The sequence below is a fragment of the Coregonus clupeaformis genome, chromosome 35, assembly GCF_020615455.1.
Source record: "Coregonus clupeaformis isolate EN_2021a chromosome 35, ASM2061545v1, whole genome shotgun sequence".
Taxonomy (NCBI): domain Eukaryota; kingdom Metazoa; phylum Chordata; class Actinopteri; order Salmoniformes; family Salmonidae; genus Coregonus; species Coregonus clupeaformis.
The window spans coordinates 41,662,327-41,684,835 of NC_059226.1; the positions used below are offsets into that span (position 1 = coordinate 41,662,327).

The following is a 22,509-nucleotide window of genomic DNA, read 5'->3' on the forward strand; positions in this document are numbered from 1 at the left end:
CGGCTTTCATGCAGGGGGGTTTTTTCTTGGGGAAACTGGAATTTCCTCCTCATAGGCTCCTACTGAAGATGATGCGGAAGCAAGAATAGAACCAAAGGGGAAAGGGCATTTTCATCTCTTTCTAGTCACAGACCAGGGTGAACTCCAACATATTTACAGCATTTTAACTGTGGTCCTGCTACATCCCGCTCGCTGTTTACAAGCTAGCATCAGTAGTAGATGTCGATAGGCGGTGGAAATGGAGCGCGGAGACGCAGCGTCTACAAACGCAGACTGGATGTCTCAACTGCCAGAGGAACTGTGGGGTATACCGCTTTGGGACCTGGCGATACCCGGTGAGAATGAACTTGGGAAGGTCACTAGTGATAGCCTACTGTTATCCTTTCTATTTCGATTACAAAAAGAGTTTGATATTGAATAGAAATAGAGTTTAGAGCCCAATCTATGTTCGTTTGAACGAACGTGTCAAATTCGGGACTAGGCTATTTTATTAGCCTTGAGAAAAATGTATGCACTCACTAACTGTAAGTCGCTCTGGATAAGAGCGTCTGCTAAATGACTAAAATAAAAAACATTTGTCACGAGTTTAATTAGAGGAAGTAAGCCTGTTTTTTTAAAAACCCATTCAGTCCCTTTCCTTGATGTCATGACTGTGCACTTTTATGTATTTTTGTCTCTACTTGCAGGGAGTCATGACAGCATGAGTTACTGTCTGGATAGACACTCTGCTGTCTTGGGTTCTGAGTCGTTGGTGCTGCAGTTGCTGGATCGGCTGGCACCCTGCATCGTACGCCCCTGTGTCTTCCGCTGGGCCACCACACAGGCAGGCTTCACACACACGTTTGTTTTGCTATCCTTGTGGGGACCAAACTATTTTATACCCATTAAAAATCATATTTTCCTGAACCCTAACCCCTGAGCCTAAAATAGCCTTTTTTCCTTGTGGGGACCGGCGAAATGTCCCCACTTCTGGTCCCCCCAAGGATAGTAAATTAAAACACACACTGCAGACAGAGAACTGTGTGTGTGTATATTATTCATATTATATACAATCTAACTTAGAGATTTTCCCTGTCCCTTTCTCCCATAGGCATGGTGTATTCCTGATCAGTTGGATGCTGGAATCCGATTCTTCGATCTACGGATCGCCCATAAAAACATAAAAAATACACACCGCACACAAGACATGCTAAAAACACACAACACAGATGACACACTGTACTTCGCACATGCGATCTATACGCTACAGACTGTAAAGGTACGGTATAGTATACACATCATTCTGGTGTGTGAATCTTCTGTACTCAGTGTGTGAGCGTGTACACTAGAAATATGATTTACAATCCGTGTGTGTGTGTATATAGGAGGCCCTGTCAACCATGGCTGTGTGGTTGGAGCAGCACCAGAAGGAGGTAGTGATCCTGTCCTGTTCCCACTTCTACCTGCTGAGTGACTCTGAGCACCAGGCCCTGGTCTCCTACATCACTCAGCTGTTTAAAGACAAACTCTGCCCCCCACAGGTACAGGATAGACAAGACCCCACTACTGGCTGTCTCAGTCAGGGTTGGGGTCAGTTCAGTTTTCAGGAAGTGAGTTCAGTTTTCAGGAAGTGGTGTCAGATATGGTCAGTTCATGTTTTCAGGAAGTGGTGTCGGATCAGTTTTTTGGAAGTTAAGTGCCCATTTTTTTATAGGAATTAATGAACTCACAGCTGTGTGTGTGTGTCTAGGAAACTCCCTATCTGAGTCAATGCTGGTATCTGGGACAGCAGGTCATCGTTTCATATGACAATGAGACGATTCTTCACCAACACAAGGAACTGTGGCCGAAGATCCCTTACTGGTAAGCTCTGTGTGTGTGTGTGGCTGTGTGTGGGTGGGTGGGGGTGTGTGTGTGTGTGCGTGCGTGTGTTAAACCTGTAACCTTTGACTCTTTACAGGTACGCTGACTCGGCAGACCCCAAAGAGGTCATTTCTTACCTGGAGGAGCGGCAGAAGGCCCAAGGGAGAGCAGGTTAGAGTGTGTGTGTGTGTGTGTGTTTATGTGTGTGTGTGTGTGTGCGTGCGTGTCCTTTGATTGACAGCTGAGCTCTTTGATTGACAGCTCATTTCTTCACCTCGGGGCTGAACCTGACGGAGGATACTGCTGTGGTGGTCTGCAACCCCTGTCTGACAATGAGGGAGTTAACGATGAAGAGTTTCTCTCTGCTGCTGGACTGGGTGGAGGAGCAGACTCCTGGACCAGACCTGACCGCTGTCAACATCATCTGTGGAGACTTTGTGGGTCTCAACAACTTTGCCTCTGTGGTTATCGGGCTCAATAAGAAACTGCTGAAGACAGAGAACCACAGATGACTGACAAGGGAAGGAGTGAGAAGGAGAACGTCTGATAAACATGCACAGAATCCCAAATGGCTGCTAGTTCCTACTACCTATGGAGATCTAAGAGGTTTGGTTAGGTGTAATCAACATGGTACTCTGATACACAAGATCAAGGGTGTCAAACTCATTCCATTGAGGGCCTAGTGTCGGCTGGTTTTTGGTTTCTCCTTTCAATTAAGACCTAGACAACCAGGTGAGGGGCGTTCCTTAATAATTAGCAACCTTATTTTATCAAGTACAAGGGAGGAGCGAAAAACCATAGACACTCAGCCCTCTGTGGAATTAGTTTGACACCTGCACTAGATCATATGAATGAGTTTGACACCTGCACTAGATCATATGAATGAGTTTCCATGTTCCCTATGTGTCTATGTACAGCACAGGGTGTCAGGTTTACTGTGTTGTTAATGTGTATGATGTGTATAATGGGTGTTTTTTTTTCATTCTTCTAAAGTCATGCCAAAGGAAAAGTTCCAATATAATTTGTATTCTACTATATATGCAAATGTACTACATACAGGGGAAAATGCATAAATGTTTATTAAACTATGCATCAGTTTGAAATAGTCATGTTACAGCAGGTGTGAGTCAAATAAACCACTTCCTCATGGTTAAGAAGGGAGGTACCCTGAGAACTGAGTTGTAATGTAAACTATGTGCTGTCCTGCCTTTCTTTGTTCAAACAGAAGTGCAGTGAAACATGTTGCAGGACCAGATTTTATTGTGGAGGTAAAACAAAAGAAGTCATTTAAAATCATATAATACAAAGAGCAGGAAAAAGCAGAAATGATGGCAGATCACTGAAGAGAATATACATTTGAACTCACACCTAACAAGGTGCACAATTAATGTCACAACATTAACAGTAGAAAAGTGGATACATTGTAGTAAAATTTAGTAAACATATACCTTAAATCAACATTGATTGATGTAATTCAAAAATTGTATTTTCACTTAAGGCACTTCATTGATACAGCTAGACAGAAAAAACATGGATTTGACAATACAAAGCTACTCTAAGTTTACTTTCACCCTCCGATTAAAACAATAACACACAACTATGAGATGAATAAAGAAGATGGAATGTGAAATATAATCGAACTCCTTCCAGAGGCAATTATTTCTGAAAAAGAACCAACATGGCTTCCTGCTCTAAAGTCTCTATAGGGAAGATCTCAATTGCATACTCCTCACATCCTCTCATCTCCTTCTCAAAACCCATTGGAGGAGAAGGTCAGAGGGGAAAGTATGTAATTGACATCTTCCCTATGACTTTGGTGTACCTTCTCTTATCACACCTCCCTTCAGATCTCCCTCAGCAGAATCCCATAGGGGCGTATGGAGCGCTCCACAATCCTCCTCTCTTCTTCCTCAGATGTGCCGTCATTAACTGGAACAAGCCAGTAGTCAACTCTCTCACAGATCGTCCGTTTGGCTGGGTTGATGCGGTTCTGAAAGACCATCCTGTAGGTTTTCCTGTTTGTCTTCGACAGAAAGTCTCTAGCGTAGCCGCTGGCCTGGCTGAGGTCAGGAGTGGAGTAGATCCCTCTGCCATAGAGCTGCCTAGCTCCTGCTTTATAGTGGGACTGGATGATGCCTTTAGCCCCGTCCTCGCTGGTACCGTGATACGACACTGGCCACTCCCCGGTAACCGAGTGTGTCCGAAACCCGTTTGGACCGAGCCACGTGTTATCTCCGTATTTGTCCAGAACCTTCAATGCAATGCGTTTCCATCCACACGGTCGCTTGTAGCCCTCACCGCCTCTCTCAAAACACTCGGAGTCGGAAACGTTGGTGAAGTCATAATCAAACTTCCTATCGAAGAATTTTGCCTCATCCACGTAGAGTTTAGTGTCCTCACTCAAAACCGCTGACGCCACCGATGTCAACCGTGACACGGAACCACCGAAAGCATCTTTCTTAGTCAGAAATGACACAGGACCATTGAGAAAGCCTTCTACAGTCAGAAGGTTATTTGGCATCTTGCCCGGGTTGTTCTTCTGAAATTCGGACAAGGGCCTCACCGTGGCTCCCATTGCCGCTGATAGGGCCTCATAGCGTACACCCTCGTCAAGCATGGCTGGTCTGAGAACAGTTGTTAACAGTGAAAAAGCCTCTCAAACCAGTAATGAGATCTGTCAGTAGCTGATAGTAGACTAGTCGATTACAGCTAACACCTCAAATTTCTGTCAGGAGCTCCGTTTGTATCCGTTCTTTGTCTCTGAGAACTAACAGAATGAAAATCCTTGTGGCTATGCCCTACTTTATACAGACTCCACCTACATAATTTCAGTTTCATTTTAGTCTTGACAGAATTGGGAGGGAAGTGTAGTTGATCTTGGGCCGAGGCTTGTAAACAGGAAAGGCCAATAGCAAACTAGCTGGGAAGGAACTATACCTCCCTTCATGAATACAAAGAATGAAAAGCTTGCACATTGTAAATGCTGCTCCTAAGTGCTTTATTCCTGCATCACAATAAACAACCTCACCAGGCCTGTAGACACTGTAGTTTCATCTGAGAACTCCTCTCTATCTCTCTCACATGTATGTGGTGTAGTGTTCTTTCTCTCTGTGTGAGTAAAGGTCACTTTTGATTTAATTTGCAAAATAGGGAAGGGGAGATAGATAATTGTGGTGTGTCTGTGTGTGTACACATTTTACTATACTTAAGAGTACCAAAAGTCCTCACAAGAATAGTAAATTAAATTCAGAGAAGTGAGGGCATTTTGCCGGTCCTCACTTGTAAAAAGGCTATTTTAGGCCTAGGGGTTAGGAAAATTTTGATTTTGAATGGTAATCAATTGGTCTCCAAAAAGTCCTCACAAGTATAGTACGCCATAGCAGTGTGTGTGTGTGTTCTGACAGCTGAGCTCTTTGATTGACAGCTAATTTCTTCACCTCGGGGCTGAACCTGACGGAGGATACTGCTGTGGTGGTCTGCAACCCCTGTCTGACGATGAGGGAGTTAACGATGAAGAGTTTCCCCCTGCTGCTGGACTGGGTGGAGGAGCAGACTCCTGGACCGGACCTGACCGCTGTCAACATCAGTGGCGGCTGGCCGATAGAGGGCGCTAGGGCGCCCCCCCTTAAATAAAAATTATTTTAAAAAATAAAAAAATAAAAAAAATAATAATAATAATAATAAAAACATCAGTATGTCAATATTTGTGTGTTTGAAATATGGAATGCACACAGTAATATGTGTAAGATATGATAGAAAATCATATTCGCAACCTTTCCTCTGCCTGTCAAACGCCCGTCAGCTCTGGGCGATACAGAAAGTGCCCCGAGGAGGCGGGTCTACGTAGCAGTTAAGCCAATTGCTAATTTAAGATATGAATGTATGACATAAAATGTAGTCAATAAGCGATCTTAAATCGAATCCAAGGAGGGCGATTATTTTACCGCCCCAAGCTCGCCCCTGATAAAATAAGGACGGGGTCCAGTGACGCCGTATTTTTACTAGACAACAATGGCGAACGCAAACGTTACTCCTCCAAGACCCAACCCTAACTCGGTGAAATCTCTCCTCCAAGATCCGTTTGAGAGGAGAACTTTGTCAGAGAAAGTTCGGGTGAAAGAGCTGGGCCTAGATCAACCTGACCTCTCAATCAGACAGCAGGCTAGCGAGAAAGGGAAGCAGTATATGCGCGGCTTCTCCCGTAGCTGGTACACCAGGAAGGCTTGGCTAGCTGGGTGCACTGATGCTAATGCTTTATTTTGCTTTCCGTGCTTGCTTTTTAAAACGACGGGGTCAGATTCAGCATGGACAGGTACCGGAGTGAGGGATATGAAGCACCTGTCAGAGAAGGTAAAGAAACATGAGAACACCAGGGCACACATGGACAACTCCGTAAAGCTAGCTGTATTAGGAAGGGTGAACATTGCTACGCAGCTGGATGACGGCCACAGGATTGCGGTGAGGAAACACAATGAGGAGGTGGATAAAAACAGGCACATTCTATCCAAAATTATCGATTGTGTGAAGTTCTGTGGGGCTTTTGAGTTGGCCTTGCGTGGGCACGAGGAGACTGACTCCTCAGACAACCCCGGCATTTTCCGGGGCTTAGTGGATTTTGTTGCCTCCCTCGACAGTGTGCTGGAGGAGCACCTGAAGACAGCTACCGCTTTTTAAGGGCACGTCAAAGACGATACAGAACGAGCTGTTGGACTGTATGCTGTCAATGCTTAAGGATTACATCCTGGAGGAAGTAAAGAGTGCTGATTTTATCGCCATTCAAGCTGACGAGACGACTGACGTTTCCACCCACTGCCAGTTGGTGCTTGTGTGAGTGATTATCATAGAGCCGTCACAATTATATTTGTTTTAGTATTTTAAAAAGGAAAGAGAAGACACAATCAGACGTTGATAATAATGCAGGAAAGTACTACACAGTTTGTAATAATTATTCAGGTGTCCACCAGGTCAATTTCTAGAAGAGGCCTAGTTGTTATTGAATATTAACTTTATTGCTAAGTGAACAGCAGAACAAAATTATGTTGCATCCCTCTCACAAATGTAATAGAAAAAGGCTTTAAAACGTAATAACATCAGTTAATTATGTACATCACAGGTTAAAAGCAGTACTAGACATAGTTTGTGTGTATATACACACTGTCTGTCTGTCTGTCTGTCTGTCTGTCTGTCATATATATATATATAAGTCACTGGTTGTGTGTTGAGGGGGGAATTACAGTGAGTTAAGAAGTCTGATTGCAAGTTATCAAATTAAACTTTATTTTTGGACCCAGGGCCTCAATTCCCTCTTTGTGTGGGGACAGCGCATCTGACGAGCAGCAACAGCCCATCAAGCGACTGGAGGATGCTGGGACCAGGAGAACAACAGAGGTTGGCTATAGAGGTAAGTTGTGATGTAATTGTCAGTGTTTCCCACCCAGAACTTTTTCAGGCCTGGTAGTATGTAGACAAAACCCTGAACAATCAGCACCTTGGTAATCATATACTTGAGTTGGACATAGGCATGTGTCAGTCAGGATCACTTGCATCAAAATAAACTAATTGCAAATTAAAGCTGATGATGTATCTTTACAGGTATGTGATACCATCTGAGTCATGCCAAAGAGAGGTTCTCCTTCACCCAGCACCTCATCAGAGCAACACTATTGCACGGAGAGTTGTTCCCACAACACAGTGTGAAGTTCCCCGATACAGCGCTTGAAACAACCGTGGAGGCGTACTCCATGTTGAACAAGGCCAAGCTCAAAACCAAACTGTCCCTCATCTATGAGAACAGTGAGTTCAAGGCTTGTAGTGGTGCAGTGCCCCTGTACCAGTTCTTCATGGAGAACAACCTTCAGAGCACTTTCACAGAGACTGCCAGCCTCCTCAAGATCCTCATCACCACACCCATGACAACTGCTGAGTCAGGAAAGGTGCTTCTCTACACTGAAAAGGATCAAGACCTTCCTGAGAAACAGCATGACACAGGATCGCCTGAACGCTCTGGCCATGCTCTCCATGGAGAAGAAACTTGTCAGGGACATTCCTGACTTTAATCAAAGGGTCATTGAGAGGTTTGCCACTCAGGAAGGACAGACGGGCAAAATTCCTGTACAAATAAGATGACAGACACACACACACAGAGCAGCTCTGGCCGCATGTTTCTTTGTATATAGTTGACCTTAGCATAAAAATCCAGTTATATATGGTACTCTAGAAAGTCTTAATAGTGTCTTTGCTAATATTACTGTATATATGTTGTTTTGTATCAATTAATTGTTGCAGTTCTGGAGCATTAACAATTAGTCACATTTAGTATGATCATAAAATACTGTATGCTATTCTTCCAGTCAAAGGTTTGAGTTCATCCACTTGATATCCATTTCTATATTATACATCCCTTTCATACAGTGTAAGATTTCCTATAAACTTTATAATAATTTCATGTTATTGTCCACTTTCCACTCTGTTCTGACAGCATGCCTGTTGCGTTGCCTGTTTACTACCAATGGTGAAAAGTTCACTTTAAAATGCAAATGAAAGGCTTGGGTTTGTGTAATATGTTTTTGTGTAAGAATGCCTCAACTTTTTAATATTGGCATTAAATAATTACTGAATGTTTCACTGAGCACTGCTGTCCTGCAGTTTGTGTTAAAATATATCGCGATGGTTACAGGAAAAAAAGTATGGCACAGCCCCCACCGAGAGAATATTTTTCACCAGCCGCCACTGGTCAACATCATCTGTGGAGACTTTGTGGGTCTCAACAACTTTGCCTCTGTGGTTATCGGGCTCAATAAGAAACTGCTGAAGACAGAGAACCACAGATGACTGATAAGGGAAGGAATGAGAAGGAGACCGACTGATAAACATGCACAGAATCCCAAATGGCTGCTAGTTCCTACTACCTATGGAGATCTAAGAGGTTTGGTTAGGTGTAATCAACATGGTACTCTGATACACTAGATCAGGGGTGTCAAACTCATTCCATGGAGGGCCTAGTGTCGGCTGGTTTTTGGTTTCTCCTTTCAATTAAGACCTAGACAACCAGGTGAGGGGCATTCCTTACTAATTAGTGACCTTATTTCATTAAGTACAAGGGAGGAGCGAAAACCCATAGACACTCAGCCCTCTGTGGAATTAGCTTGACACCTGCACTAGATCATATGAATGAGTTTGACACGTGCACTAGGTCATATGAATGCGTTTCCATGTACAATGGGTGTTTTTTTCATTCTTATAAGGTGATGCCAAAGGAAAAGTTCCATCTTCGGATGGACAATATAATGTATATTGTATTCTATATGCAAATGTAGTACATGCAGGTGCAAATACATAAATGTTTATTGAACTCACATCATCAGTTTGAGGAATCTTTATTACAAAAAGATGTCAAACACTAGTAATAACTTTAAGTAGTCATGTTAAAGCAGGTGTGACTTTATCAGCAGCACCTTCAAGGTCATGGGAGTGAAGAGGCTTGCGTCCAGCCACTAGCCTGTCTGTGACATCAGACATCCGATCCCATATTGCTCCCTATCTGTCCCCCCTTGGCCCTAACCCCTCAAAGTTGGCATGTCTAAAGTGGTCCTCTGTAGCTCAATTGGTAGAGCATGGCGCTTGTAACGCCAGGGTAGTGGGTTCGATCCCCGGGACCACCCATACGTAAAAATGTATGCACACATGACTGTAAGTCGCTTTGGATAAAAGCGTCTGCAAAATGGCATATTATTATTATTATTATCAAATAAACCACATACTCATGGTTAAGAACGAATACCCTGAGAAGTTGTAATGTAAACTCTGTGCTGCCCTGCCCTCCTGTGTTCAAACAACAGAAGTGCAGTAAAACGTTGCAGCGCTAGATCTGCAGGGGTAATTTAATACCACTTGATCTTCAAAAATATGGAAATATATATTAGCCAATTAGTTTTACGTGAGCATAATCCCAAAAAACGAAGGACTAATTAGCCTTGTCTGTTGTTTTTTTTGTCATGGAGGACTGATTGGCAGTGGCGTGTGTTCATGGATGACCAATATATATTTTTATACATACAGTACCAGTCAAAGGTTTGGACACACCTACTCATTCAAGGGTTTTTCTTTATTTTTACTATTTTCTACATTGTAGATTAATAGTGAAGACATCAAAACTATGAAATAACACATATGGAATCATGTAGTAACCAAAAGTGTTAAACAAATAAAAATATATTTTGTATTTGAGATTCTTCAAAGTAGCCACCCTTTGCCTTGATGACAGCTTTGCACATGCTTGGCATTCTCTCAACCAGCTTCATGAGGTAGTCACCTGGAATGCATTTCAATTAACAGGTGTGCCTTCTTAAAAGTTAATTTGTGGAATTTCTTTCCTTCTTAATGCGTTTGAGCCAATCAGTTGTGTTGTGACAAGGTAGGGGTGGTATACAGAAGATAGCCCTATTTGGTAAAAGACCAAGTCCATATTATGTCAAGAACAGCTCAAATAAGCAAAGAGAAACGATAGTCCATCATTACTTTAAGACATGAAGGTCAGTCAATCCGGAAAATTTCAAGAACTTTGAACGTTTTTTCAAGTGCAGTCGTAAAAATCATCAAGCGCTATGATGAAACTGGCTATCATGAGGACCGCCACAGGAAAGGAAGACCCAGAGTTACCTCTGCTGCAGAGGATAAGTTAATTAGAGCTACCAGCCTCAGAAATTGCAGCCCAAATAAATGCTTCACAAAGTTCAAGTAATAAGCTGTCTGGTCCAAACGAGTATGACAGACATTGTTTCCACACAAGGTATTGAAGGCAAAGGGAAGCTAGCGAGCATTTGGCCTCCCTTGATAAAAGAAAAAGTAACAATCAGCGTTGAGCTCAACTGTGAATGGTCCTGGCGCACCAAAAAAAAGTGTAAAGGGAAGCCATCTTGGATTTTGGTGTCACTCCTATTAAATCCCATTGAGAGCATACATCACTGACAGAAAAACTTGTTGTGTTGTCCTCCGGTGGCTAATTGATTGGGATTGAGATGGGAATTTGGACTTGTGGTTTTACTTAATTCTCCGTCCTGGCCAATGATTATAATGGTGATTATGATCCAACCATTAATTCATACATTGTTGTGCCCCTGGCATGAGAGGATGGAAGTTCAATATGTAGCTAGACATAGAAGGCTAACGTTAAGTACAAGGGAGGAGCGAAAACCCATAGACACTCGGTCCTCCGTGGAATGAGTTTGACACGTGCACTAGATCATATGAATGAGTTTGACACGTGCACTAGATCATATGAATGAGTTTGACACGTGCACTAGATCATATGAATGAGTTTGACACGTGCACTAGATCATATGAATGAGTTTGACACGTGCACAATATCATATGAATGAGTTTGACACGTGCACTAGGTCATATGAATGAGTTTGACATGTGCACTAGATCATATGAATGAGTTTGACACCTGCACTAGATCATATGAATGAGTTTGACACCTGCACTAGATCATATGAATGAGTTTCCATGTTCCCTATGTGTCTATGTACAGCACAGGGTGTCAGGTTTACTGTGTTGTTAATGTGTATGATGTATATAATGGGAGGTTTTTTCATTCTTCTAAAGTGATGCCAAAGGAAAAGTTCCATCCTTGGATGGACAATATAATATATTCACAAACCTTCCATAACAAAGCCATCACCTACAGAGAAATTAACCTTGAGAAGAGCCCCCTTAGCAAGCTGGTCCTGGGGCTCTGTTCACATACACAAACAGACCCCACAGAGCCACAGGGCAGCAACCAAATCATGAGAAAACAAAAATATAATTACTTGACCCATCGGAAAGAATTAACAAAAAAACAGAGGATGATGTCTATGATATGTACAATGGGAATTTTTTTCATTCTTCTAAAGGAAAAGTTCCATCCTCGGATGGACAATATAATTTGTATTCTATTCTATATGCAAATATACTACATGCAGGGGAAAATGCAATAATGTTTATTGAACTGTTCATCAGTTTGAGGAATCTTTATTTAAAACATTAACACTAGCAACACCTTGAAAAAGTCATATTACAGCAGGTACCCTGAGAACTGAGTTGTAATGTAAACTATGTGCTGTCCTGCCCTCCTGTGTTCAAACAGAAGTGCAGTGAAACATGTTGCAGGGCCAGATTTTATTCTGGAGGTAAAACAAAATAAGACTTAAAATAATAAAATAAAAACAGGAAAAAGCAGAAATGATGGCAGATCACTGAACAAAATATACATTTGAACTCACACCTAACAAGGTGCACAATTAATGTCACACCATTTACAGTAGAAAAGTGGATACATTGTAGTAAAATATAGTAAACATATACCTTAAATAAACATTGATTGATGTAATTCACAAAAGGCATTTTCACATAAGGCACTTCATTGAAACAGCCAGACAGAAAAAACATGGATTTGACAATACAAAGCTACTCTAAGTTTACTATCACCCTCAGATTAAAACAATAACACACAACTATGAGATGAATAAAGAAGACGGAATATCTAGCAGTTCAAATCTAATTCATGAAATATAATCGAACTCCTTCAAGAGGCAATCATTTCTGAAAAATAACCAACATGGCTTCCTGCTTTAAAGTCTCTATATGGGAAGATCTCAATTGCATACTCCTCACATCCTCTCATCTCCTCAAAACCCATTGGAGGAGAAGGTCAGAGGGGAAGGAACTCTGGCTTTCTCATCCAATGGGTTTTGAGAAAGAGACGAAGAGAGAGGACGCGAGGAGTATGCAATTGACACCTTCCCTATGACTTTGGTGTACCTTCTCTTATCACACCTCCCTTCAGATCTCCCTCAGCAGAATCCCATAGGGGCGTATGGAGCGCTCCACAATCCTCCTCTCTTCTTCCTCAGATGTGCCGTCATTAACTGGAACAAGCCAGTAGTCAACTCTCTTACAGATCTTCCGTTGGGCTGGGTTGATGCGGTTCTGAAGGACCATCCTGTAGGTTTTCCCGTTTGTCTTCGACAGAAAGTCTCTAGCGTAGCCGCTGGCTTGGCTGAGGTCAGGAGTGGAGTAGATCCCTCTACCGTAGAGCTGCCTAGCTCCTGCTTTATAGTGGGACTGGATGATGCCTTTAGCCCCGTCCTCGCTGGTACCGTGATACGACACTGGCCACTCCCCGGTAACCGAGTGTGTCCGAAACCCGTTTGGACCGAGCCACGTGTTAGCTCCGTATTTGTCCAGAACCTTCAACGCGATGCGTTTCCATCCACACGGTCGCTTGTAACCCTCATCGCCTCTCACAAAACACTCGGAGTCGGAAATGTTGGTGAAGTCATAATCAAACTTCCTATCAAAGAATTCTGCCTCGTCCACGTAGAGTTCAGTGTCTGTTGCCTTGCTTTTGTCCTCACTGAAGAAAAGCTTTGACACCCCCCATGCCAACCATGACACAGGGTTGAGCCACTGCAGGAGAGAGGTGACGCCCAGGACAGAACCGATGAGAAAGCCCTCCACAGTCAAAAGGTTATCAGGCGTCTTGCCAGGGTTGTTCCTCTGGAAGTCAGACAAGGGCCTCACCGTGGCTCCCATGGCCACTGATAGGGCCTCATAGCGTACACCCTCGTCAAGCATGGATGGTCTGAGAACAGTTGTTAACAGTGAAAGCCTCTCAAACATGTAAGGATATCTGTTTGTAGCTGATTGAAAAGCAGTCGTTAGCAGCTTACACCTCAAACTTATCTCAGGCGCTCCGTTTGTATCCAATCTCTGCAAACTAACCAAATGAAAAGCCTTCTGGCTACTACACAGGTACTGCCTCCACCAACAAAATCATTGACAGACTTTCAGTTTCATTTTTAGGTTTGTTAGAATTGGGAGGGACATGCCATTGGTCTTGGGCAGAGGACCAGGCTTATAAACATGAAGTCAATAACAGAGTAGCTGGAACATAACTTTACTCTGAATACAAAGAAACCAAATGAAAACAACCTCACCAGGCCTGTAGACACGGTAGTTTCATCTGATAACTCCTCTCTATCTCTCTCACATGTATGTGGTGTAGTGTTGTTTCTCTCTGTGTGAATAAAGATCACTTTTTGGATTTAATTTGAAAAATAGGGGAGAGGAGATAGATAATTCTGGTGTGTGTGTGTACTCACCGGCCTGTTGGCCTGGGCCAGTACCTCTGGGTTTGGTTCACTAAAGTTTGGCACCTCAGAGAAAACCATGCTAAACCTACAGCACAACAAGATGAATACCTTAACTAAATCTACAACACATTAACATCCAAGCCAACCGTTTGTGTGTCTTACTCTCCTATCTTCTGCAGGTCTCCTCCTCTATCGAGAGAGAGAGAGGGGTATGTATCAGATGTTGAACATGCTCTGCTCACACATACTGTGATGGTCCGGTTCCTAAACCACACAAAAACAACACCAGACACTATCGAACACAAAGCTTTTACTATCTCATCCTGGAATATCCAAGGCCTGAGGTCATCTGCCTTTGGCCTAAAGAGCAGGAACCCGGACTTCACCAAAGAAATTGGAAACACAGACATTGTCATCCTACAAGAAACATGTTATAAAGGAGATGGACCCACTGGTTGCCCTCTAGGTTACAGAGAGCTGGTAGTCCCATCCACCAAACTACCAGGTGTGAACCAGGGAAGACTCAGGGGGTATGCTAATTTGGTATAGAGCAGACCAAACCCACTCTATGAAATTATTCCAAACAGGAACATTTTACATCTGGCTATAAATTAATAAGGAAATGATCTCAACAGAGACAAATGTCCTCCTGTGTGCTACCTATATCCCCCCAAAATAATCCCCATACTTTAACGATGACAGCCTCTCCATCCTAGAGGGGGAGATCAACAATTTCCAGGCTCAGGGACATGTACTAGTCTGTGGCCACCTAAATGCCAGAACTGGACAAGAATCTGAAACCCTCAGCACACAGGGGGACAAACACCTACCTGGAGGTGACAGCATTCCCTCCCCATATGCCCCCCTAGACACAACTACGACAACATAGCCAACAAAAACGTGTCACAACACCTGCAGTTACAACCTTTATAGAAAAGTACGTCCTCCTGAGTCTTCTTGACAAACAACAGATGTGTGGAATGGGTCTAGAGGTGAAGTTTTGTATGTAAGAAAGGAGTAACCCCCCAGCCAGATAGCATTTGCTGTGTTGGCTGTTCTAATTGTATAGAAACCAGGGTTTGGCCCCAAAGACAAGGTTTTTCTTATCAGCTGTCCACACCAGAGACATCTCTTCCCTGGAACCTCATAGTACACAAACACCAACTCTTTCTATGGAATGCAGGCTGTAGGTTTTATCACCAAGCCATCATAAATCAATTGCCAGCGCCAAGCCCCAGAGGCCCAACTCAGTCCACACAGACACAGATGAGAGAGTACTGAGCAACCTTATTCGATGCATAAACAGTATTAAAATGTAATCTTGTAATTTTCTACCATACACCCCTATCAGATCACAGCAAAATCACACTCTACTTGAACAGAGCTATGCTCAATTTTGAGGCATCAAAGCCAAAGGAACTGAATAATATTAAGAAATGCTATAGATGGAAGGAAAATAGTGTGGAAATCTACCAAAAAATAATTAGACAACAACAAATTCTATCCTTTCTAGACAATTTCCTGGACAAAAGGTTTCACTGTAATAGTGAAGGTGTAAACTTAGCAGTAGAAAACCTAAACTGTATATTTGACCTCTCAGCTTCCCTATCAAACCTAAACATTTCAAGCAGACAACCTAAGAAAATTGACAACAATGACAAATGGTTTGATGAAGAACGCAAAAACCTAAGAAAGAAATTGAGAAACCTATCCAACCAAAAACAAAGAGACCCAGAAAACCTGAGGCTACACCTTCACTATGGTGAATCACTAAAACAATACAGAAATACACCACGGAAAAAGAAGGAACAGCACGTCAGAAATCAGCTCATGTATTTGAAGAATCCATAGAATCTAACCACTTCTAGGAAAATAGGAAAACTCTAAACAAACAACAACACGAAGAGTTATCTATCCAAAATGGAGATGTGTGGATAAACCACTTCTCCAATATCTTTGGCTTTATAACAAAGAACAGTAAAAACATATACATGATCAAATACAAATCTTAGAATCAACTATTAAAGACTACCAGAACCCACTGAATTCTCCAATTACATTGAATTAACTACAGGACAAAATACAAACCCTCCAACCCAAAAAGGCCTGTGGGCCTAAATGAAATGATCAAATATACAGACCACAAATTCCAATTGGTTATACTTAAACTCTTTAACATCATCCTCAGCTCCAGCATCTTCCCCAATATTTGGAACCAAGGACTGATCACCCCAATTCACAAAAGTGGAGACAAATTTGACCCCAATAACTACCAGGGGATATGCGTCAACAGCAACCTTGGGAAAATCCTCTGCATTATCATTAACACGGGGGGCCAGTATGAAAAATGTATGGACTCACTAATTGTAAGTTGTTCTGGATAAGAGCGTCTGCTAAATGACTCAAATGCAAAAATGCAAATTAACAGCGAAAACAATGTACTGAGCAAATGTCAAATTGTATTTTTACCAAATTACCGTACAACAGACCATGTATTCACCCTGCACACCATATTTGACAAACAAACAAAACAAAACAAAAGCAAAGAGTTCTCATGTTTTGTTGATTTCAAAAAAAGTTTTTGACTCTATTTGGCATGAGGGTCTGCTAAACAAATTGATGGAAAGTGGTGTTGGGGGAAAAACATACGACATTATAAAATCCATGTACACAAACAACAAGTGTGCAGTTAAAATTGACACACACATTTCTTTCCACAGGGCCGGGGGGTGAGACAGGGATGCAGCTTAAGCCCCACCCTCTTCAACATATATATCAACGAATTGGCGAGGGCACTAGAACAGTCTGCAGCACCCGGCCTGACCCTACTAGAATCTGAAGTCAAATGTCTACTGTTTGCTGATGATCTGGTGCTTCTGCCACAAACCAAGGAGGGCCTACAGCAGCACCTAGATCTTCTGCACAGATTCTGTCAGACATGGGCCCTGACAGTAAATCTCAGTAAGACAAAAATAATGGTGTTCCAAAAAAGGTTCAGTTGCCAGGTCACGAATACAAATTCCATCTAGACACTGTTACCCTAGAGCACACAAAAAACGATACATACCTCGGCCTAAATATTAGCGCCACAGGTAACTTCCACAAAGCTGTGAATGATCTGAGAGACAAGGCAAGAAGGGCCTTCTATGCCATCAAAAGGAACATAAAATTCGACATACTAATTAGAATCTGGCTAAAAATACTTGAATCTGTTATAGAACCCATTGCCCTTTATAGTTGTGAGGTCTGGGGTCCGCTCACCAACCAAGAATTTACAAAATGGGACAAACACCAAATTGAGACTCTGTATGCAGAATTCTGCAAAAATATAATCTGTGTACAACGAAAAACACCAAATAATGCATGCAGAGCAGAATTAGGCCGATACCCGCTAATTATCAAAATCCAGAAAAGAGCCGTTAAATTCTACAACCACTTAAAAGGAAGCGATTTCCAAACCTTCCATAACAAAGCCATCACCTACAGAGAGATGAACCTGGAGAAGAGTCCCCTAAGCAAGCTGGTCCTGGGGCTCTGTTCACAAACACAAACAGACCCCACAGAGCCCCAGGACAGCAACACAATTAGACCCAACCAAATCATGAGAAAACAAAAAAGAGAATTACTTAAACAGAGAGTACACAGTGGCAGAATACCTGACCACTGTGACTGACCCAAACTTAAGGAAAGCTTTGACTATGTACAGACTCAGTGAGCATAGCCTTGCTATTGAGAAAGGCCGCCGAAGGCAGACCTGGCTCTCAAGAGAAGACAGGCTATGTGCACACTGCCCACAAAATGAGGTGGAAACTGAGCTGCACTTCCTAACCTCCTGCCAAATGTATGGCCATATTAGAGACACATATTTCCCTCAGATTACACAGATCCACAAAGAATTCGAAAACAAACCCAATTTTGATCAACACCCTTATCTACTGGGTGAAAAACCACAGTGTGCCATCACAGCAACAAGATTTGTGACCTGTTACCACAAGAAAATGGCAACCAGTGAAGAACAAACACCATTGTAAATACAACCCATATTTATGTTTATTTATTTTCCCATTTGTACTTTAACTATTTGCACATTGTTACAACACTGTATATATACATAATATGACATTTGAAATGTCTTTATTCTTTTGGAACTTCTGAGTGTAATGTTTACTGTTAATTTTTATTGTTTATTTCACTTTTGTTTACTATCTACTTCACTTGCTTTGGCAATGTTAACAAATGTTTCCCATGCCAATAAAGCCCTTAAATTCAATTGAATTGAATTGAAATTGAATTGAGAGAGAGAGAGATACAGAGAGAGAGATACAGGGAGAGAGAGACAGAGAGAGAGAGACAGAGAGAGAGATACAGAGGGAGAGAGAGAGAAAGAGAGAGAGAACCATGGCTGTGTGGTTGGAGCAGCACCAGAAGGAGGTAGTGATCCTGTCCTGTTCCCACTTCCACCTGCTGAGTGACTCTGAGCACCAGGCTCTGATCTCCTACATCACTCAGCTGTTTAATGACAAACTCTGCCCCCCACAGGTACAGGATAGACAAGACCCCACTACTGGCTGTCTCAGTCAGGGTTGGGGTCAGTTCAGTTTTCAGGGAGTGGTGTCAGTTGGGGGTGAGTTCAGTTTTCAGGAAGTGGTGTCAGTTTGGGTGAGTTCAGTTTTCAGGAAGTGGTGTCAGTTTGGGTCCAAAAAGTCCTCACAAGTATAGTAAGCCATAGCAGTGTGTGTGTGTGTGTGTGTGTGTGTTCTGACAGCTGAGCTCTTAGATTAACAGCTCATTTCTTCACCTCGGGGCTGAACCTGACGGAGGATACTGCTGTGGTGGTCTGCAACCCCTGTCTGACGATGAGGGAGTTAACGATGAAGAGTTTCTCCCTGCTGCTGGACTGGGCGGAGGAGCAGACTCCTGGACCGGACCTGACAGCTGTCAACATCATCTGTGGAGACTTTGTGGGTCTCAACAACTTTGCCTCTGTGGTTATCGGGCTCAATAAGAAACTGCTGAAGACAGAGAACCACAGATGACTGACAAGGGAAGGCGTGAGAAAGAGAACGTCTGATAAACATGCACAGAATCCCAAATGGCTGCTAGTTCCTACTACCTATGGAGATCTAAGAGGTTTGGTTAGGTGTAATCAACATGGTACTCTGATACACTAGATATGGGGTGTCAAACTCATTCCATGGAGGGCCTAGTGTCTGCTGGTTTTTGGTTTCTCCTTTCAATTAAGACCTAGACAACCAGGTGAGAGGCGTTCCTTACTAATTAGTGACCTTATTTCATCAAGTACAAGGGAGGAGCGAAAAACCATAGACACTCAGCCCTCTGTGGAATGAGCTTGACACCTGCACTAGATCATATGAATGAGTTTGACACGTGCACTAGATCATATGAATGAGTTTGACACGTGCACTAGGTCATATGAATGAGTTTGACACGTGCACTAGGTCATATGAATGCGTTTCCATGTTCCCTATGTGTCTATGTACAGCACAGGGTGTCAGGTTTACTGTGTTGTTAATGTGTATGATGTATATAATGGGAGGTTTTTTCATTCTTCTAAAGTGATGCCAAAGGAAAAGTTCCATCCTTGGATGGACAATAGAATTTGTATTCTATTCTATATGCAAATGTACTACATACAGGGGAAAATGCATAAATGTTTATTAAACTATGCATCAGTTTGAAATAGTCATGTTACAGCAGGTGTGAGTCAAATAAACCACTTCCTCATGGTTAAGAAGGGAGGTACCCTGAGAACTGAGTTGTAATGTAAACTATGTGCTGCCCTGCCCTCCTTTGTTCAAACAGAAGTGCAGTGAAACATGTTGCAGGACCAGATTTTATTGTAAAGGTAAAACAAAAGAAGTCATTTAAAATCATATAATACAAAAAGCAGGAAAAAGCAGAAATGATGGCAGATCACTGAAGAGAATATACATTTGAACTCACACCTAACAAGGTGCACAATTAATGTCACAACATTAACAGTAGAAAAGTGGATACATTGTAGTAAAATATAGTAAACATATACCTTAAATAAACATTGATTGATGTAATTCACAAAAGGCATTTTCACATTAGGCACTTCATTGATACAGCTAGACAGAAAAAACATGGATTTGACAATACAAAGCTACTCTAAGTTTACTATCACCCTCCGATTAAAACAATAACACACAACTATGAGATGAATAAAGAAGACGGAATATCTAGCAGTTCAAATCTAATTAATGAAATATAATCGAACTCCTTCCAGAGGCAATCATTTCTGAAAAAGAAGCAACATGGCTTCCTGCTTTAAAGTCTCTATATGGGAAGATCTCAAATGCATGCTCCTCACATCCTCTCATCTCCTTCTCAAAACCCATTGGAGGAGAAGGTCAGAGGGGAAGGAACTCTGGCTTTCTCATCCAATGGGTTTTGAGAAAGAGACGAAGCGAGGGACGCGAGGAGTATGCAATTGACACCTTCCCTATGACTTTGGTGCACCTTCTCTTATCACACCTCCCTTCACACCTCCTTCAGCAGAATCCCATAGGGGCGTATGGAGCGCTCCACAATCCTCCTCTCTTCTTCCTCAGATGTGCCGTCATTAACTGGAACAAGCCAGTAGTCAACTCTCTTACAGATCTTCCGTTGGGCTGGGTTGATGCGGTTCTGAAGGACCATCCTGTAGGTTTTCCCGTTTGTCTTCGACAGAAAGTCTCTAGCGTAGCCGCTGGCCTGGCTGAGGTCAGGAGTGGAGTAGATCCCTCTGCCGTAGAGCTGCCTAGCTCCTGCTTTATAGTGGGACTGGATGATGCCTTTAGCCCCGTCCTCGCTGGTACCGTGATACGACACTGGCCACTCCCCGTTAACCGAGTGTGTCCGAAACTCGTTTGGACCGAGCCACGTGTTATCTCTGTATTTGTCCAGAACCTTCAACGCGATCCGTTTCCATCCACACGGTCGCTTGTAGCCCTCACCGCCTCTCTCAAAACACTCGGAGTCGGAAACGTTGGTGAAGTCATAATCAAACTTCCTATCGAAGAATTTTGTCTCGTCCACGTAGAGTTCAGTGTCAGTTGCCTTGCTTTTGTCCTCACTGAAGAAAAGCTTTGACACCCCCATTGCCAACCATGACACAGGGTTGAGCCACTGCAGGAGAGAGTTGACGCCCAGGACAGAACCGATGAGAAAGCCCTCCACAGTCAAAAGGTTATCAGGCGTCTTGCCAGGGTTGTTCCTCTGGAAGTCGGACAAGGGCCTCACCGTGGCTCCCATGGCCACTGATAGGGCCTCATAGCGTACACCCTCGTCAAGCATGGATGGTCTGAGAACAGTTGTTAACAGTGAAAGACTCTCAAACCAGTAAGGATATCTGTTTGTAGCTGATTGGAAAGCAGTCGTTAGCAGCTAACACCTCAAACTTCTCTCAGGCGCTCCGTCTGTATCAATTCTTTGTCTCTGCAAACTAACCAAATGAAAAGCCTTCTGGCTACTTTACGTAGATACTGTCTCCACCCACAGAATCATTGACAGACTTTCAGTTTCATTTTTAAGTTTGTTAGAATTGGGAGGGACTTTGGTCTTGGGCAGAGGACCAGGCTTAAAAACAGGAAGTCAATAACAGAGTAGCTGGAACATAACTTTACTCTGAATACAAAGAAAGGAAATCCTGCACACTGTAAATGCTGCTCCCAAGTCCTTTATTCACCTTCATGCACCAACTGAAAACAACCTCACCAGGCCTGTAGACACGGTAGTTTCATCTGAGAACTCCTCTCTATCTCTCTCACATGTATGTGGTGTAGTGTTGTTTCTCTCTGTGTTAATAAAGATCACTTTTTGGATTTAATTTGCAAAATAGGGGAGGGGAGATAGATAATTCTGGTGTGTGTGTGTGTGTGTGTGTGTTTGTGTGTGTGTGTACTCACCGGCCTGTTGGCCTGGGCCTGTACCTCTGGGTTTGGTTCACTAAAGTTTGCCACCTCAGAGAAAATCATGCTAAACCTACAGCACAACACAGATCAATACCTCAACTAAATCTACAACACATTAACATACAAGCCAACCGTTTGTGTGTCTTACTCTCCTATCTTCTGCAGGTCTCCTCCTCTGTCTAGAGAGAGAGAGAGAGAGAGAGAGAGAGAGAGAGAGAGAGAGAGAGAGAGAGAGAGAGAGAGAGAGAGAGAGAGAGAGAGAGAGAGAGAGAGAGAGAGAGAGAGAGATGCATGTATCAGATGCTCAACATGCTCTGCTCACACCTACTGTGATGGTCCGGTTCCTAAAACAACACTAGACACTATGGAACACAAAGCTTTTACTATCTCATCCTGGAATATACAAGGGCTGAGGTCATCTGCCTTTGGCCTAAAGAGCCGGAACCCAGACTTCATTAAAAACATTGGAAATACAGACATTGTCGTCCTACAAGAAACATGGTATAAAGAAGACGGACCCACTGGTTGCCCTCTAGGTTACAGAGAGCTGGTAGTCCCATCCACCAAACTACCAGGTGTGAACCAGGGAAGAC

General features: G+C 42.8%; 2 protein-coding genes across 4 annotated transcripts; one reads left to right on the forward strand and one right to left on the reverse strand.

Annotated features, from left to right (window-relative positions):
* The first annotated feature begins 9 nt into the window (after positions 1-9).
* On the forward strand, positions 10-8,804 carry LOC121575648 (PI-PLC X domain-containing protein 1). 2 transcript variants are annotated; one of them, XM_045211119.1, is made up of 8 exons: positions 10-335; positions 687-823; positions 1,091-1,258; positions 1,365-1,520; positions 1,730-1,842; positions 1,940-2,013; positions 2,104-2,261; positions 8,581-8,804. In XM_045211119.1, exons 1-8 carry the CDS (start codon positions 239-241, stop codon positions 8,671-8,673), a joined length of 996 nt encoding a protein of 331 aa, XP_045067054.1. In that variant the 5' UTR covers positions 10-238; the 3' UTR covers positions 8,674-8,804. The 2 variants fall into 2 exon arrangements, with proteins under 2 accessions (XP_045067054.1, XP_041744805.1); XM_041888871.2 differs by lacking the exon at positions 8,581-8,804 and having other exon boundaries at positions 16-335; positions 2,104-3,016.
* Positions 3,111-13,489, reverse strand: LOC123482661. Of its 2 annotated transcripts, none has more exons than XM_045211120.1 (2): positions 13,178-13,489; positions 3,111-4,196 (listed from the first exon to the last, which is right to left on the reverse strand). In XM_045211120.1, the coding sequence occupies exons 1-2, from the start codon at positions 13,459-13,461 to the stop codon at positions 3,686-3,688; spliced, it is 795 nt and encodes a 264-aa protein (XP_045067055.1). In that variant the 5' UTR covers positions 13,462-13,489; the 3' UTR covers positions 3,111-3,685. The 2 variants fall into 2 exon arrangements, with proteins under 2 accessions (XP_045067055.1, XP_045067056.1); XM_045211121.1 differs by having other exon boundaries at positions 3,111-3,642; positions 12,624-13,489.
* Positions 13,490-22,509: the final 9,020 nt, after the last annotated feature.

Bases quoted from the DNA above. Each gene is read 5' to 3' on its own strand.
- LOC121575648 (XM_045211119.1), top strand. From the start codon at position 239: ATGGAGCGCGGAGACGCAGCGTCTACAAACGCAGACTGGATGTCTCAA. The intron at 1,259-1,364 runs GTACGGTATAGT...GTGTGTATATAG, and splicing joins ATACGCTACAGACTGTAAAG to GAGGCCCTGTCAACCATGGC. The intron at 2,262-8,580 runs ATCATCTGTGGA...CCACTGGTCAAC, and splicing joins CAGACCTGACCGCTGTCAAC to ATCATCTGTGGAGACTTTGT.
- LOC123482661 (XM_045211120.1), bottom strand. From the start codon at position 13,461: ATGCTTGACGAGGGTGTACGCTATGAGGCCCTATCAGTGGCCATGGGA. The intron at 4,197-13,177 runs GAAGTTTGATTA...ATTCTTCGATAG, and splicing joins GAGGCAGAATTCTTTGATAG to GAAGTTTGATTATGACTTCA.